General features: G+C 41.6%; 1 protein-coding gene across 1 annotated transcript in view; it reads right to left on the reverse strand.

Annotated features, from left to right (window-relative positions):
* Positions 1-381: 381 nt before the first annotated feature.
* STAM (signal transducing adaptor molecule) overlaps positions 382-18,645 on the reverse strand; it is a 73,164-nt gene continuing 54,900 nt past the window's right edge. Inside the window, exons 13-14 of the mRNA XM_007196409.3 lie at positions 17,345-17,517; positions 382-3,139 (exon numbers count right to left, since the gene is read on the reverse strand). Of these exons, the coding sequence (XP_007196471.2) occupies positions 2,932-3,139; positions 17,345-17,517 (381 nt within the window). The 3' untranslated portion in view covers positions 382-2,931. The remainder of the gene's footprint in view (positions 3,140-17,344; positions 17,518-18,645) is intronic.

Genomic DNA, 18,645 nt, shown 5'->3' on the forward strand with positions numbered 1-18,645 from the left:
ATTAGAAAATGATATGAGTGAAGAATTTAAACTATAATTTTGTTATTAAATATTTAAAGAGTTATATAACAGGATGCTATATAATTGTTAATACAATCGGTAAGATGAGAAAAAGAAAACAGTAATTTTAATGTATTAAAGAAATGAAAATTTGACCAATTATACCAATGGACCTCATTTTAGAAAATAATTATATAGCTTTCGCAGTTGCATGGTTTACCATATAGGACACTAATTTATCTTGTATAAACTTGAAGCTTGGGACTGAAGATAGTTTCATGCTGAATTATACATATGTCATATATGAAAATTGTATCTATCAGAAAAGAATGTTAGGGGTCTATTAAGCATTCTAATTACAAAAATTAAGAGGTATAGAAACAAGGTCCAGAAGTTTTTAATATAAAGAAGGGAATCTCTGGGCACAGGAAAAGGTTCATCACCGAGTAGGAGAGACAGGTAACAGTGGAGCAGGACCAGGGAGTTAGAAAAGACTGCAAAATCATGGTAAGGACACACTACATATTATTCCTACTAGGTAGGTTTAGGGCACTGATATATTGTCCATCCAACTGACTGTGGGGTTTGTTGGCTACTCAAGCTAGATAGTATATAACTGGGCTGAATTTTTCCATTCAAATGTCACTGGCTTATAGATACACAAACTTTATAAAGGAAATAAACTGAGAAGTAAAATTTGCTTCACAGAAATTCATATTATAGTTAGTTCTTTTTATAAATAATCCTATTCCCTTTAAAAAGGGACAGCTATCTTTCAAAGAAAGATTTTACGGAAGTGCAACACATACACTGGTTGCAGAACAAAATCACTGTGCTCCTAACTGGTCCTTTCCTATTTCCGTCCTTGCTATGTCATCTGAAAGATGAAAAATCCAGTGGTTCCTTTCCAGTGGAATTTTTTCCGTCTGCTATTTTTATACCTAATAAGTGAAAACTGCAAACTAATATAGTATCAGTTTTAAGTATTCATCATTTAAATCTTTATAAAGGTAAAGAAACTTGCATATGCATTGTAATAAGGGTAGTCTTGTTTCATTTCACCATTCTTTGACTTTTACAGGGCAAAACACATACTAGAGAATATATCATTGATTTTACATCATGAAGCATATCAAAATACAATGGGAAAAATGATACATTTGCCATTGGTAAACAGGAATTCATCAAAAGACAAAGAGAAAAATACAATATGACTTGAGACGAAGTGTATCACTTAAACTAGAGTATTCAAATTGGAATGAGAAAGAGTACAATGTTTTGACAACGTTCATCAAAAAACAACGTATTAAAAAAATTTTAATGTAAACTTTGAATTCAAATTTTAAAACTACTATTTGAGGGCAACGTACTCTAAACTCAGGAAAACACAACACTAGGGTGAAACACCCTAAGTTGAAGATGAGGATTTAAATTTGAACCTACCTTGCCAAAGATGGAATCATTTGTCAAAAGGAAAGCAAGTACCTGATCATAATAGTCTGAGAAAATACAAATTAAATCTTCATTTATGGTGTGACACCTGTTACTAAATCAATTCATTTACTACGATGCTCAACTCAATTTTTCAGTTGTTTAAATAATAGTGTTAAATAATAGCACAAGACTAGGGAAATTATAAATATTTAAGGAGATTAAAATGTCAGTAGAAAACATATTACATATGGATTAAAAGAAAAGCATTCATTCAAACTACTCCTGAATAAGAAGCCAAAATAATTCCATTTAGAACTTTAGAAGAGAGAGAGCAGCCCATAAATCCCGTTTGAAAGACAAGAATAAATAAACTGTTAAGCAAAGCCAGGAATCTAGATGACTTTGAAACATCCACTTACATCCATTTTAATGAAGAATTAAAGGATACACTGTGTTAAAGACATATTTAAAAGACTAGCAGTGGAATAAGACAGATGAATCAAATTTTGTTATAGCCTAAATAATTACAAGAGACTTTGAAAACGTAGTGTAATTCATGTTTTCTTTCCAGTTTCAAAGCTTCTATCCAATGCCTCTATCTTTGGTGTCACTGCCACCAATAAACACAGTATACAGCTTAGAAACCTAATTACTATCTTCAACTAGGAAAAAGTAAATTAACATTATTTCTTTAAAAGTAAGATATAAAGAATGTGGTCCAACTTAATTTTGTCTCATGGTCCCACAGTATTCTGAAATATCATGCCAAAATGTAAAAGTTTAAAAGGGAACATCATCATTTCCTATAAATGCACCAAAAATTTAGCTACTGTACGCTGGTGTGATGACAGCTAGTAGAATGCAGAGGCCACACAATGACATAACATACGTGTGTTCAGCGCACAATTACTCCAAGGAAGGTTCAGTTTAATGGGAAACTGAAACATGGACAACATAATGCCTTCATGTACATATGCTAAAGCGTTGTTCTCTTGCAGTTCAAAAGGACAGTGTAATTCTCTTAAATTTACACAAAACATTATGAAACATGGTAGTTGCTCATGATTAAAATAAAACAGCAATGCCAATTAAGTTAACAGTGTTAAATATATTCACATGATCACCACCGTGATTCAAAGTGGCCACGAGTGAAGTTACACAGCGATCTATGCACACATCTGCTACAACGGTGCTTGCCAGTTTGACTTTCTGCAGACCAGGTAATTTTACGAGACAAATAATCTTGCACTGATTCTTTCATATTACGAAAGGAATCAGATGTTGTAAGTAGTTTCATTCCTCTGGGGGAGGGGGAGGGGAGGACCTCTAAAAAGTCAGTGCAAATTGAAGAGAGGTCTCCCTTCTTGAATACTGGAACTTGCTGACCAAGATACGATTCCTATAAGCTGAGGATAAACAAATCTTAAGATATCAAAGAATCTCATAACATTGTCATCGGCGTTTAGCAGGTATTTGCCACAAAGAGGAATCCCAGCCCTACAGCAGGGCCTTCGGAGAGTACGGCTGCTGGGGCGGAGGCGGCTGGGGCAGCGCTGACGTTAAAGTGTAGTTCGGCACCTGGGACAGGCTGCTGCCTGCGTTCTGGTACATGGCGACGTCGGGGGCGGCAGCGGCGGCAGGAGGGGGACTGTACACTGAAGGCTGGCTGGGATACGTGCCTCCTGGAACGGAAGTGCCCATCGTGCTGTGGAGCGGAAGGAACACTCGGTTAGATCAGTACTGACTTACCCAGCCGCTTAGAGACAAACAGGAAAGCTGTTCATGAAACAGTTACTCATTCATGCAACGCATTCAATAAATACTTAGTAAATAGCTATAACGTGCCAAACACTGTTATTTGAGGCACACGGATATCATCAAGAAAGAAGGGGGAAACGTCCCTACCATCATGGAGCTTACATTCTAAAAGGAGAAAAAAGATGATAAAAAATGTATAATATATCAAGAGGTAGTAACAAGAGGTGGTATAAAGAAACATAAAGCATCGTAGGAGAACCACGAGTTCCTGGGACAAGAGGTTCCTGGGTATCCAGGGTGGTCCCCGAGGCTGCTCAGACACAGCTACACTGAAGCAGCGACCTGGAAAGAGGGGGAGGGAGTGATACCGATTATCTAGGAAGACAGGCTTTCAGGCCAAGAGAAAAGCAGGCCCTGGAGAAGAGAGAAGGCCAGGCACGTTCAAGGAACTGGAGGAGGCCTTGAGGGCCGGGGCAGCGCGAGCAGAGCGGAGAGCGGCACGGAGCCAGGCGGCAGAGCCAGAGGGCAGAGGAGCCTCGGGGTACGTGGCCGTGCGGACTCTGGCGAGGACTGTGGCGTGCATTTGAGTGGGACGCAGACACACTGGTTGGTTGCGGACACCAGAGCAACGCGACGTGACTTGGCTTTAACAGGCTCACCCGGGCCCAGGACAGAAGCCAGGTGACCTGACCAGGGGCTGCTGTAATCGTCCCTGTGAAAGCTGTCGGGCAGCTGGCGAGAGCCATGGAGGAAAGGGGAGGGAAGGGTCCGATTTTGAAGGAAGTTCCATCAAAGGAAGTTTACGTCATGTCTGAGGTAAAATCTTAGAACTAAGTTCTACTCTACTCAGGTAGAGCAGCCATCCACTGAAAAGGAAACGACTACAGATAAGGGCCACGGCAGATTGGGGGAGGGAGAATCAAAGCACAGTTTTGGACATGTCAAGTGAGGTACCTAGGAGATTCCCAAGAAATGACAGTGAGCAGGCGGTCAGCTATGCGGGTCTGGAGCCCAGCACAGAGGTGAGGGCTAGCAGCTTGAATTCGGGCGTCATCAGCACACACAGGCGGCGTTCAGGGTCAGGGACCTGAATGACATCCCCCAGGGAGCGACTGCAGACAGAGGAAAAGGCACTCCGTGTTTTGAGCTCTAGAGCTAGAAGTCAGGGAGATAAAGAGGCACTAGGCAAAGAAGGCTGAAGAGTGGCAATAAGGCAGAAGGAAAACTAAGAGAGCATGGTCACGGCCAAGTGAAGAAAGTATTTCAAAAAGGAAGTGACCACTGGGTCTGGCCACATGGAAATGGCTGGTCCCTAAGAGCAGTGCTGGAAGACTAGGGGAGATGAAGACCTGATATCCTCCTTTCTCTTATTCCCTGAAAATAGAGAAGCAAATAACAGAGACCTTCTCTCTACTCCCACTAACACATTTACCCACTGTCTGCACCCACACCCACGGTTACATCCTGCCTTGCCTCCTGCTGGAACTGCCCACCTGCCAGTGCTCCCCTCACTGTGCACTGACCCCCCATCCCACCAACCAGAACTCCTTCGAGCTGTCTTGATTCATGTCTCGGCTTCCTCTCTTCCCATCCCCAACCTGACAGTCGAGTTTCTACCATGTGTAAGACACCAGGATATATAAAGAGAAATACTAGGAGCTTTAACAAGCAGATTTCCCCCCCACCTCTCTGTGAAAAATGTAAAACAAGCTATACAATGGGCAATTGCCTAAAATTTTCAAAATACTGCCTATTTTTAAACTTTTCTTCAATTCTTAGATTGTTTATAAATCAATGTTGGTAAATTCAATACTCTTGTACTTTGCACAAATTAAACCAATTCCCTATTATAACAGATAGTCATTTGCTGCTACATTCCACCAACTAATGTAACCACGTAAGTCATGCTTAAAGGCATCACCCATTATCATTCCACAAGTGTTGTGCTGTGAAATATAAAGTATTACAAGGACTCAGGTTTCGTGCTATTGGTCACATCGATAAGGGTCACAATAATGCTATTATATCATATTGAGACTAAGTGCTAAGCTCTGGTGCCAAAATGCCTAGTTTTGTATCTTAGCTAAATGGGACCTTAGCCGTCGTTCCCTGCCTCAATTTCCTCATCTATAAAATGGGGATAATAGTGTACCTACTTCAGGGGTTATTACCATCAATGAGTTAACACACATAAAGCATACAGCGCAACACCTAGTGCTTACTATCCCATAAATGTTAGCTATTACTGTAATCATTCCCACTTTGTACTATATTCCTCATCTCAACTTAAAAGTTCTACCATCCACCCAGTTGTTCAAGGGTTAAAACCCAGCAATTCTCTCATATCTCTGCTCTGCACTATCTCCCCACCGTGTTACCCATAGGCAATCATTTGCTCATCTCTAAATAACTCTTCTCATCCCTATCTTGCAGTTAGACACTCATCATTTCTTGCCTAATATACTAGCCTCCCAGCTGCTAATCTAGTCCCTATGAATCCATCAACACTATCACCATCTGAAGCTCTTTTCGGGCTTTCCCAGACAAGACCCAAGCTCCTTAACATGGTATCTAGGACCATCCATTATCCTTGTCAATAAGTCCAAGCGTCTCTCTCACCTCTCCCCCGCAGAGACTTTAACCCTTTAGTAACACTGCACCATTGGTAATGCCCAACATGCACCGTGCGTTTTCACTGCTCCCCATTTCACCCATTCCATGGGTACCATGCATTTTGTAGCATGTCAAGTCAACAAAAACATGAGAACCACGTCTTTGTTCATGACAGACAATCATTCTTACCTTTTCCTCCAGTCTTAAGAGCATATTTTTCTTGGAAATCTTCCCTGAACCCTGAGGCTCCTCAAGCACCCTGCATATACCTTTCTTTGTAATTTGTGTTGTAACAACATACTTTGTGTGTGTTTGCGTCCATTAGCCCCTAAGAACCTTGAGGCTCAGAAACTCCAAATCAATGGTCAACTAATATCTGACAAGGGAGCCAAGAATACGAAATGGGGAAAGGATAGTCTCCTCAACAAACGGTGTTGGGAGAACTGGATAACCACATACAGAAGAATGAAAAAGGACCCCTGTCTTACACCACACACAAAAATGAACTTGAAATGGAATAAAAACTTAAATTTAAGACCTGAAACTGTAAAACTCCTAGAAGAAAACACAGGGTAAAAAGGTTGTTGAGACTGGTCTTGGCTGCGGTTTCCTGAATATACAGCAAAAACACAAGCAATAAAAGCAAAAATCAGTAAGTGGGACTACATCAAACTAAAAACTACAGCAAAGAAAACCATCAACAAAACCAAAAGGCAACCTATGAAATGGGAGAAAATATTTGCAAATCACAATATCTGATAAGGAGTAAATATCCAAAATACATAAAGAACTCATACAATTCAATGGCAAAAAACCTAACAATCCATTGCTTAAATAAATCATCACTTTGCTTTCTTGACCTCACTCTCTGTCTCTGAATTCTTTCTGCCACAAGAACCTACCATGGGAACCATCCTTGTTGGAGCCATTCAGGAGAATTCAGGAGGACCTTCAAGATGGCGGAGGAGTAAGATGTGGAAGTCACCTTCCTCCCCACAAATACATCAGAAATACACCTACATGTGGAACAACTCCTACAGAACACCTACTGAACGCTGGTAGAAGACCTCAGACTTCCCAAAAGGCAACCAACTCCCCACGTACCTGGGTAGGGCAAAAGAAAAAAGAAAAAACAGAGACAAAAGGATAGGGATGGGACCTGCACCTCTGGGAGGGAGCTGTGAAGGAGGAAAAGTTTCCACACACTAGGAAGCCCCTTCTCTGGCGGAGACTGGGGGTCCGGGTTGGGGGGAACCTTTGGAGCCACGGAGGAGAGTGCAGCATTGGGTGCAGAGGGCAAAGCGGAGAGATTCCCACACGGAGGATCGGTGCCGACCAGCACTGACCAGCCCGAGAGGCTTGTCTGTTCACCCGCCAGAGAAGCTGGGGGCTGGGAGCTGAGGCTCGGGCTTTGGAGGTCAGACTCCAGGGAGAGGACTGGGGTTGGCTGCGTGAACACAGCCTGAAGGGGGCTAGTGCGCCACAGCTAGCAGGGAGGGAGTCTGGGAAAAAGTCTGGAACTGCCGAAGAGGCAAGAGACCATTGTTTCGGGGTGCGCGAGGAGAGGGGATGCAGAGCACCGCCTAAATGAGCTCCAGAGATGGGCGCGAGCCGTGGCTATCACCGCGGACCCCAGAGACGGGCATGAGACGCTAAGGCTGCTGCTGCCGCCACCAAGAAGCCTGTGTGCGAGCACAGGTCACTCTCCACACCGCCCCTCCCGGGAGCCTGTGCAGCCCGCCACTGCCAGGGTCCCGTGATCCAGGGACAACTTCCCCAGGAGAACACACGGCGCGCCTCGGGCTGGTGCAACGTCATGCCGGCCTCTGCCACTGCAGGCTCGCTCCGCATTCTGTACCCCTCCTTCCCGCCGGGAGGCCCTAATCAGCCGTTCCTTTAACCCTGTCCTGGCTGGGCAGGGAACAGATGCCCTCAGGCGACCTACACGCAGAGGCGGGGCCACATCCAAAGCTGAACCCCAGGAGCTGTGCGAACAAAGAAGAGAAAGGGAAATCTCTCCCAGCAGCCTCAGGAGCAGCAGATTAAATCTCCACAATCAACTTGATGTACCTGCATCTCTGGAATACCTGAATAGACAACGAATCATCCCAAATTGAGGAGGTGGACTTTGGGAGCAACTGTAGAGACTTGGGGTTTGCTGTATGCGACTGACTAGTTTCTGATTTATATGTTTATCTTAGTTTAGTTTTCAGTGCTTGTTATCATTGGTGGATTTGTTTATTGGTTTGGTTGCTCTCTTATTATTTTAATTGCTTTTTTATTTTAATAACTTTTATTTTATTTTATTTATTTCTTTTTTTTTCCTCCGTTTTCTTCTGAGTCATGTGGCTGACAGGGTCGTGGTGCTTCGGCGGGGTGTCAGGCCTAGGCCTTGGAGATGGGAGAGCCGAGTTCAGGATATTGGTCCACCAGAGACCTCCCAGCCCCACGTAATATCAATTGGCAAGAGCTCTCCCAGAGATCTCCATCTCAACGTTAAGATCCAGCTCCACTCAATGACCAGCAAGCTACAGTGCTGGACACCCCATGCCAAGCAACTAGCAACACAGGAACACAACCCCACCCATTACCAGAGAGGCTGCCTAAAATCATAATATGGTCAGAGACACCCCAAAACACACCACCAAACTCGGACATGCCCACCAGAAAAACAAGCTCCAGCCTCATCCACCAGAACACAGGCACTGGTCCCCTCCACCAGGGAGCCTACACAACCCACTGAACCAACCTTACCCACTGGGGGCAGACACCAAAAACAACAGGAACTATGAACCTGCAGGCAGTGAAAAGGAGACCCCAAACACAGTAAGTTAAGCAAAATGGGAAGACAGAGAAACATGCAGCAGATGAAGGAGCAAGGTAAAAACCCACCAGACCAAACAAATGAAGAGGAAATAGGCAGTCTACCTGAAAAAGAATTCAGAGTAATGATAGTAAAGATGATCCAAAATCTTGGAAATAGAATGGAGAAAATACAAGAAACGTTTAACAAGGACCTAGAAGAACTAAAGAGCAAACAATGATGAACAACACAATAAATGAAATTAAAAATTCTCTAGAAGGAATCAATAGCAGAATAACTGAGGCAGAAGAACAGATAAGTGACCTGGAAGATAAAATAGTGGAAATAACCACCACAGAGCAGAATAAAGAAAAAAGAATGAAAAGAATTGAGGACACTCTCAGAGACCTGTGGGACAACATTAAATGCACCAGCATTCAAATTATAGGGGTCCCAGAAGAAGAAGAGAAAAAGAAGGGGACGGAGAAAATATTTGAAGAGATTACAGTTGAAAACTTCTCTAATATGGGAGAGGAAATAGTCAATCAAGTCCAGGAAGTGCAGAGAGTCCCATACAGGATAAATCCAAGGAGAAGCACGCCAAGACACATATTAATCAAACTATCAAAAATTAAACACAAAGAAAAATATTAAAAGCAACACAGGAAAAGCAACAAATAACATACAAGGGAATCTCCATAAGGTGAACAGCAGATCTTTCAGCAGAAGCTTTGCAAGCCAGAAAGGAGTGGCAGGACATACTTAAAGTGATGAAAGGGAAAAAGCTACAACCCAGATTACTCTACCAAGCAAGGATCTCATTCAGATTCGACAGAGAATTAAAACCTTTACAGACAAGCAAAAGAAGAGAATTCAGCACCACCAAACCAGCTTTAGAACAAAGGCTAACGGAACTTCTCTAGGCAGGAAACACGAGAGAAGGAAAAGACCTACAATAATAAACCCAAAACTATTAAGAAAATGGTAATAGGAACATAACATATCGATAATTACCTTAAATGTAAACGCATTAAATACTCCAACCAAAAGACACAGACTGGCTGAATGGATCCAAAAAGAAGACCCATATATATGCTGTTTACAAGAGACGCACTTCAGACCTAGGGACACTTACAGACTGAAAGTGAGGGGATGGAAAAAGATATTCCATGCAAATGGAAATCAAAAGAAGGCTGAAGTAGCAATTCTCCTATCAGACAAAATAGACTTTAAAATAAAGACTATTAGAAGAGACAAAGAAGGACACTACATAATGATCAAGGGATCAATCCAAGAAGATATAACAATTGTAAATATTTATGCACCCAACATAGGAGCACCTCAATACATAAGGCAAATGCTAACAGCCATAAAAGGGGAAATCGACAGTAACACAAGCATAGTAGGGGACTTTAACACCCCACTTTCACCAATGGACAGATCAAACAAAATGAAAATAAATAAGGAAACACAAGCTTTAAATGATACATTAAACAAGATGGACTTAATTGATATTTATAGGACATTCCATCCAAAAACTAACAGAATACACTTTCTTCTCAAATGCTCATGGAAAATTCTCCAGGATAGATCATATCTTGGGTCACAAATCAAGCCTTGGTAAATTTAAGAAAAGCGAAATCGTATCAAGTATCGTTTCCGACCACAATGCGATGAGACTAGATATCAATTACAGGAAAAAATCTGTAAAAAATACAAACACATGGAAGCTAAACAATACACTACTAAATAACCAAGAAAACACTGAAGAAATCAAAGAGGAAATCAAAATATACCTAGAAACAAATGATAATGAAAACACGATGGCCCAAAACCTATGGGATGCAGCAAAAGCAGTTCTAAGAGGGAACTTTATAGCAATACAATCCTACCTCAAGAAACAAGAAACATCTCAAATAAACAACCTAACCTTACACCTAAAGCAATTAGAAAAGAAGAACAAAAGAACCACAAAGTTAGCAGAAGGAAAGAAATGATAAAGATCAGATCAGAAATAAATGTAAAAGAAATGAAGAAAACGATAGCAAAGATCAATAAAACAAAAAGCTGGTTTTTGAGAAGATAAACAAAATTGATAAGCCATTAGCCAGACTCACCAAGATAAAATGGGAGAAGACTCAAATCAACAGAATTAGAAATCAAAATGGAGAAGTAACAACTGACACTGCGTAAACAGAAAGGATTATGAGAGCTTACTACAAGCAACTATATGACAATAAAATGGACAACCTGGAAGAAATGGACAAATTCTTAGGAAAGCACAACCTTCCGAGACTGAACCAGGAAGAAATAGAAAATATAAACAGACCAATCACAAGCACTGAAATTGAAACTGTGATTAAAAATCTTCCAACAAACTAATAAAGCCCAGGACCAGATGGCTATACAGGCAAATTCTATGAAACATTTAGAGAACAGCTAACACCAATCCTTCTCAAACTCTTCCTAAACATAGCAGAGGGAGGAACATTCCCAAACTCATTCTACGAGGCCACCATCACCCTGATACCAAAACCAGACAAAGATGTCAAAAATAAAGAAAACTATAGGCCAATATCACTGATGAACATAGATGGATAATCCTCAACAAAATACTAGCAAACAGAATCCAGCAGCACATTAAAAGGATCATACACCATGATCAAGTGGGGTTTATCCCAGGAATGCAAGGATTCTTCAGTATATGGAAATCATTCAATGTGATACACCATATTAACAAACTGAAGGATACAAACCATATGATCACCTCAATAGATGCAGAAAAATCTTTCGACAAAATTCAATACCCATTTATGATAAAAACTCTCCAGAAAGTAGGCATAGAGGGAATGTACCTCAACATAATAAAGGCATATATGACAAACCCACAGCCAACATCGTTCTCAGTGGTGAAAAACTGAAACCATTTCCACTAAGATTAGGAACAAGACAAGGTTGCCCACTCTCACCACTATTATTCAACATAGTTTTGGAAGTTTTAGACACAGCAATCAGAGAAGAAAAAGAAATAAAAGGAATCCAAACTGGAAAAGAAGAAGTAAAACTGTCACTGTTTGCAGATGAGATGATAATATACACAGAGAATCCTAAAGATGCTACCAGAAAACTACTAGAGCTAATCAATGAATTTGGTAGAGTAGCAGGATACAAAATTAATGCACAGAAATCTCTTGCATTGCTATACACTAATGATGAAAAATCTGAAAGGGAAATTAAGGAAACACTCCTATTTACCATTGCAACAAAAAGAATAAAATATCTAGGAATAAACCTACCTACGGAGACAAAAGACCTGTACTCAGAAAACTGTAAGACACTGATGAAAGAAATTAAAGATGATACAAACAGATGGAGAGATATAGCATGTTCTTGGATTGGAAGAATCAACATTGTGAAAATGACTATAGTACCCAAAGCAATCTACAGATTCAATGCAATCCCTATCAAACTACCAATGGAATTTTTCACAGAACTAGAACAAAAATTTCACAATCTGTATGGAAACACAAAAGACCCAGAAGAGCCAAAGCAATCTTGAGAAAGAAAAATGGAGCTGGAGGAATCACGCGCCCTGACTTCAAACTATACTGCAAAGCTACAGTAATCAAGACAGTATGGTACTGGCACAAAAACAGAAATATAGATCAATGCAACAGGATACAAAGCCCAGAGATAAACCCACACACATATGGTCACCTTATTTTTGATAAAGGAGGCAAAAATATATAATGGAGAAAAGACAGCCTCTTCAATAAGTAGTGCTGGGAAAACTGGACAGCTACATGTAAAAGAATGAAAGTAGAACACTCCCTAACACCATACAGAAAAATAAACTCAAAATGGATTAAAGACCTAAATATAAGGCCAGACACTATAAGACTCTTAGAGGAAAACATAGGCAGGACACTCTATGACATAAATCACAGCAAGATCCTTTCTGACCCACCTCCTAGAGAAATGGAAATAAAAACAAAAATAAACAAATGGGACCTAATGAAACTTAAAAGCCTTTGCACAGCAAAGGAAACCATAACCAAGACAAAAAGACAACCCTCAGAATGGGAGAAAATATTTGCCAATGAAGCAACTGACAAAAAATTAATCTCTAAAATATACAAACAGCTCATGCAGCTCAGTATCAAAAAAACAAACAACCCAATCCAAAAATGGGCAGAAGACCTAAATGGACATTTCTCCAAAGAAGATATACAGATTGCCAGCAAACACGTGAAAGGATGCTCAACATCACTAATCATTAGAGAAATGCAAATCAAAACTGCAATGAGGTATCACCTCACACTGGTCAGAATGGCCATCATCAAAAAGTCTACAAACAATAAATGCTGGAGAGGGTGTAGAGTAAAGGGAACCCTCTTGCACTGTTGGTGGGAATGTAAAGTGATACAGCCACTATGGAGAACAGTATGGAGGTTCCTTAGAAAACTAAAAATAGAACTACCATATGACCCAGCAATCCCACTACCGGCCATATACCCTGAGAAAACCATAATTCAAAAAGAGTCATGTACCACAATGTTCACTGCAGCTCTATTTACAATAGCCAGGACATGGAAGCAACCTAAGTGTCCATTGACAAATGAATGAATAAAGAAGATGTGGCACAGATATACAATGGAATATTGCTCAGACATAAAAAGAGATGAAATTGAGTTATTCGTAGTGAGGTGGATGGACCTAGAGTCTGTCATACAGAGTGAAGTAAGTCAGAAAGAGAAAAACAAATACCGTATGCTAACACATATGTGTGGAATCCAAAAAAAAAAAAAAAAAGGTTCTGAAGAACCTAGGGGCAGGACAGGAATAAAGACACAGACGTAGAGAATGGACTTGAGGCAATGGGGAGGGGGAAGGGTAAGCTGGGACGAAGTGAGAGAGTGGCATGGACATATATACACTACCAAATGTAAAATAGATAGCTAGTGGGAAGCAGCTGCATAGCACAGGGATATCAGCTCAGTGCTTTGTGACCACCTAGAGGGGTGGGATGGGGAGGGTGGGAGGGAGACACAAGAGGGATGGGATACGGGGATATATGTATATGTATAGCTGATTCACTTTGTTATACAGCAGCAACTAACATAACAATGTAAAGCAATTATACTCCAATAAAGATGTTAAAAAAAAAAAAAAACTAACAACCCGATTAAAAAATGGGCAGAGGACCTGAATAAACATTTTTCCAGAGAAGACATACAGATGGCCAACAGGCACATGAAAAGACGCTCAACCTCACTATCCACCAGAAAAGGAAAATCAAAACCGCAGGGTATCACCTCACACCTGTTGGACTGGCTATGATCAAAAACACCAGAAGTAAGGACTGCTGGCGAAGATGTAGAGAAAAGAGAACACCTATGCAGTGTTGGTGCAGTCAGTATGGAAAACGGTATGGAGGTTCCTCAAAAAATTAACAATAGAGCTACCATATGATCCAGCAATGCTGCTTCTGGGCATATATCCAAAGGAACTGAAATCAGGATCTCAAAGAGATATCAGCATTCCTATGTTCACTGCAGCATTACTCACAATAGCCAAGAAACAGGAAAAGTTAAGGGTCCGTCAAGGGATAAATGGGTAAAGAAGGTGTGAGGCAGAGATAGAGATACACACACACATGAATAGTACTCAGCCGTGAGAAAGAAGGAAACCTTGTCCCTGTGACAGAGAAGGACAAATACCGTGTGATCTCACTTATACCTACAACGTCAAACTCAGACACAGAAAACATCTGTTTAACAGATGTAAAATGAAATAACTGACAAATAAGTACCTAGCTTTGGTCACCTTAGCATCATCGTGGCCACCATCACTCAGGTAGGTCTAGAAAACTGTATCAGTACCACCTTCCCCAGTTATCAGTAATATCACCCTAGGGTGACAGAAGTCTGGAAAAGTGACCACCCTAAAACCAAAATTCTATGTAACAGAATAAGAAATTGCCTCCTAGATACAAACTGAGGGACACGAAAAAACTTGCCTACCAAAAACGGGGGGAAAAAAAATTCCTCCTTGACCTTGATTTGCAGTTAGAAAGCTTGAGTAAAACATGCTGTACACCTCTATCGAGTACACTTCCACCCCCGGTTCTCACTCCTTCCAATTTTGTGAGCCGACGTTTGTTTTGCCATCAGTTTTCTCATTCAAACACACACACATGACCATTTACACACACAACTGTTCCCAATATATCTTTTAAAAAATTGCTTCAAAGCCTGTGTGAAGTCTTTTCAAGGAACTGAAACATATATCTCACTGGCCTAACACAGCCCTTGAAATTCCCATCAAAACATTTACTGGCTTCCCTGGTGGCGCAGTGGTTGAGAATCTGCCTGTCAATGCAGGGGACACGGGTTCGAGCCCTGGTCTGGGAAGATCCCACATGCCGCGGAGTGACTAGGCCCGTGAGCCACAATTGCTGAGCCTGCGCGTCTGGAGCCTGTGCTCCGCAACAAGAGAGGCCGCGATGGTGAGAGGTCCGTGCATCGCGATGAAGAGTGGCCTCCACTTGCCGCAACTAGAGAAAGCCCTTGCACAGAAACGAAGACCCAACACAGCCATAAGTAAATAAATAAGTAAAATTTAAAAATAAACAACAAAAAAAGCCCAAAACATTTACTTATCAAATATTTACTGAGTTCCTACCAGGTGTAAAACTCTGTGCTACGCCGCGATGAAGAGTGGCCCCTGCTTGCTGCAACTAGAGAAAGCCCTAGCACAGAAACGAAGATCCAACATAGCAATCAATCAATCAATCAATAAATCTTAAAAAAAAAAAAACAAAAAAAACTCTGTGCTACGTAGTGTGGCTCTAAAGGTGAAAGATGCCGCTCCAGCTCTCAAGATATGACGGTTTAGTGGAGATACAGAGGACAACACGATGACACGATATGCTGGGGGCCTGAGACAGCATCAGAGGAGGAACAGTGCTGGCGAGGTGGGAAGGCAAGACAGGCTTCTAGTAAAGACGAAGCTAAGCTAAGAGCTGAAGAATAAGCAGCCATTAGCCCGGCAAAGAGGGCTAAATGTTTCAAGGAAATGCTCTGCAAAAAGCACCTACTGAAATGTACTTGTGTTTCTGGAGAGGGGACATTTACAGCTACCGCACGTCAGCAGCCAGGCCCTGGAACACAGTGCGGGTCCTGCATGGGGGTCTCGCGTCCAGATGGCAGAAGAGGACAGAGCAGCCCCCAGCAAACAGCGACAAGGTGCTCTGGCTCTACAGCACATCATGGTTTGAGAAGCTCCCAACAGAGGATCTCACTTACAAGGATAATTCCTCAAGGCTCTGAACTAAGAATGGATCCCAAGTAATCTCTGGTAATGAGGCATCCAGAGCAGCATGTGACACGGTAACAGAGGACTAGCTGGGACAGAGGTGGCACTTCTGGCTAATACTGAAGTATCTGAGAGGTTCCTATATATACTACTCGTGTACACTGGCTAACTTCTCAACAATACCTACCTCTACTCACTTTGATCTAATTTTAAAGCAGCATGTTACTCTCCTAATAGTTGCTCCCTACCAATTTCTAAGTAATGGTATTCGCTTTTTACCAAACTGAGACTTAAAAAAAAAAAAAAAAAAAAGAAAAGAAAAAAAAGTCCTTGGACAAACCGAGTTAGACCTAACTTTTTTCCTAAGCTATACAACCCAGTAGGGAGCGCTGTTTTCTCGTTGCTGCTATTTGATGCCTGTAACAGGCTTCCGCATCACCATCCTTCTTAATTAAGGTCACTTCAGAATATGAGATGTGACCACAAAATCATGTTTGACAATCCCCAAGCATCCCTAGAGTGTGACTCTTTGGAGCATGAACAGTACAATAGTGAGGGCAGTACAGGAGCACTCTGGGCAACTCCACCATTGATGGAAAGGTCCCTAGAAATTGTACCTGTGCCACCAAGAAACTTCTGTTGTGAGTCAGAACATCATGACCTCTGGAGTTACACACTGCTGAACTCTTAAGCCTACCTATTCGATCCAAAGTGATGACTTCAGCTTAGATGCCCACTGAAGTAGAAAAGGCATTTATAAATTATGAATAATATAATGTATAAATATAATCATTTATATTATAGGGGCATTCTAAGTAAATGACCAGAACAATGGGCCTGTCATTTCATATTCAGCTACTCGCCCCATGAACCACAGGGGCGTACAGCTTCTTGTACTGTCTCTTTTCATGTGGTTTATTATGCTGTGATATATACTGAATTCCCACACAGGGTAAAAAGAAGGGAATATTTGTCTTTAAGAGACAGCCCAGAACTATAAATTCTAAAATAATAACCACAGGAACATTCAGCTTTTATGTGAAATTTGTGTAAAGCATTAAATTATAGTTATCAAAGTAAATTTAAGTTACATTGAAGTTCTTAACAAATATTTTCACAGACTCAAATAAAAACAAAAGAAATTATGATAGGAAGGAATATAAAAAACACAAAGCTAAAACCAGAATACAGCAGTTCAAGGACTCAGCAGGACAGAGGGCTGGCTTGCTGGCTAGGACTGCAGAACTGCAGGGGGTCCTACAGAACCCACCTGCCACCACAGACGGGGCTGACCGTCTGGCATCAGTGACGACACCTACCCTGGATTTTCCTTATCCATTTTTTATGATTACAGACGACCAAGGGCACCTGAGAGTTTTAACAGCGCTGAACGCAAACAAGAGACAACGATCACATTACTTGGGGTAGGAAGCCGGAGCCTGCTGACTGGGAAGGGCTGGGCCGGCAGGCAGCACGGCTCCTTGGCTGAGAGAAGACAGCTGCTCTGGCGGAAGGCTGTAGCTCTGGGGCTGGCTCAGTTGTGCGCTCCCTGCGACCAGGTAAGCACCACCCTGAGGAGGGCCTGGGTACACCTAGGACAGTCAGAGACAAAACACGTTAGGGTCCCTCGGATTTTAATAGGCATGCATTCAGTTACAAAAGAGCAACAATTACATCTCTGAAATGGTTTCCTGAGTTCCTTCTGGTGACAGGCATTTTATTTTATTTTTTTACATAGATTTTATTTATTTATTTATTTATTTTTAATTGGGGTACAGTTGCTTTACGACAGGCATTTTAAAAAGTGCTTTTCAGTGAAGTGGGCTTCTGATGATTTTTGTTTTTAGGGAAACATTAGCTAAACTCGTGTCTACCTCTGTACAGAAGCAGTAAAGAAACTTACCTTGAAATTTTATACTAATATAATCCTTCTTTCCACGTTGATACTGTATCTCCCTAAAAGGAACCCCCAAAGGCTGAAGAAGTGTCTTTGAATTCACTGCATTACAGCAACAGTCTGCATTTGTTTCTAGGCATCTACACAGAGATATATCTCCTAAGTTACAGCTTACTGAACATAGAGCAAGCTATCCTCCTAAAGCAAGGTCAGCAGACTTCTTTGTCCAGGGCCCAGACAGTAAACGGGGTGGGCTTTGTGGGCCATGTGCGCTCTGTTGAAACTACTGGGCTCTGCCCATAGAGAAAGCAGCCAGCAACGATGGAGAAACGAATGAGAACGGCTGTGTTCCAGTAAAAGTTTATTTAAAAAAAGAGGTGGGAGGCTGGACTTTGCCCTTGGGCCATTGTTTGCGTACCCCTGCACCTAAAAACTATACTTGTTTTAAGCTATAGAGATTAAAGTCTTAAGTGCCCCCTGAGTCTTAAATGCACATAATACTCTAATTTTCTGTAGTATCCATCAAATCCTTCCATTTCACATGTCTGGAAACAGAACTCCACTGTCCAGGGAGCGAGACCTGCAGCAGCTGTTAGGACCAGAACACACCCATCAGGAAACACAACAACACTCATCTGAAGGCTGCGTTAAGCCACACGAGACTCACTACACACGGAATCCAAAGGTCTTCGTTATGGATGCAGCTAGTCCAGTCCTCACAAACACAGCTGTCTGTACTTTGCAAACTGAACAGGAAGGCTTTCTCTCTGTCTGCTGGCTCACACTGGCATCAAGACTCGTGGGTAGGTGTCATGCAGCCCCA

Source organism: Balaenoptera acutorostrata, chromosome 3 (assembly GCF_949987535.1).
Source record: "Balaenoptera acutorostrata chromosome 3, mBalAcu1.1, whole genome shotgun sequence".
NCBI lineage: Eukaryota > Metazoa > Chordata > Mammalia > Artiodactyla > Balaenopteridae > Balaenoptera > Balaenoptera acutorostrata.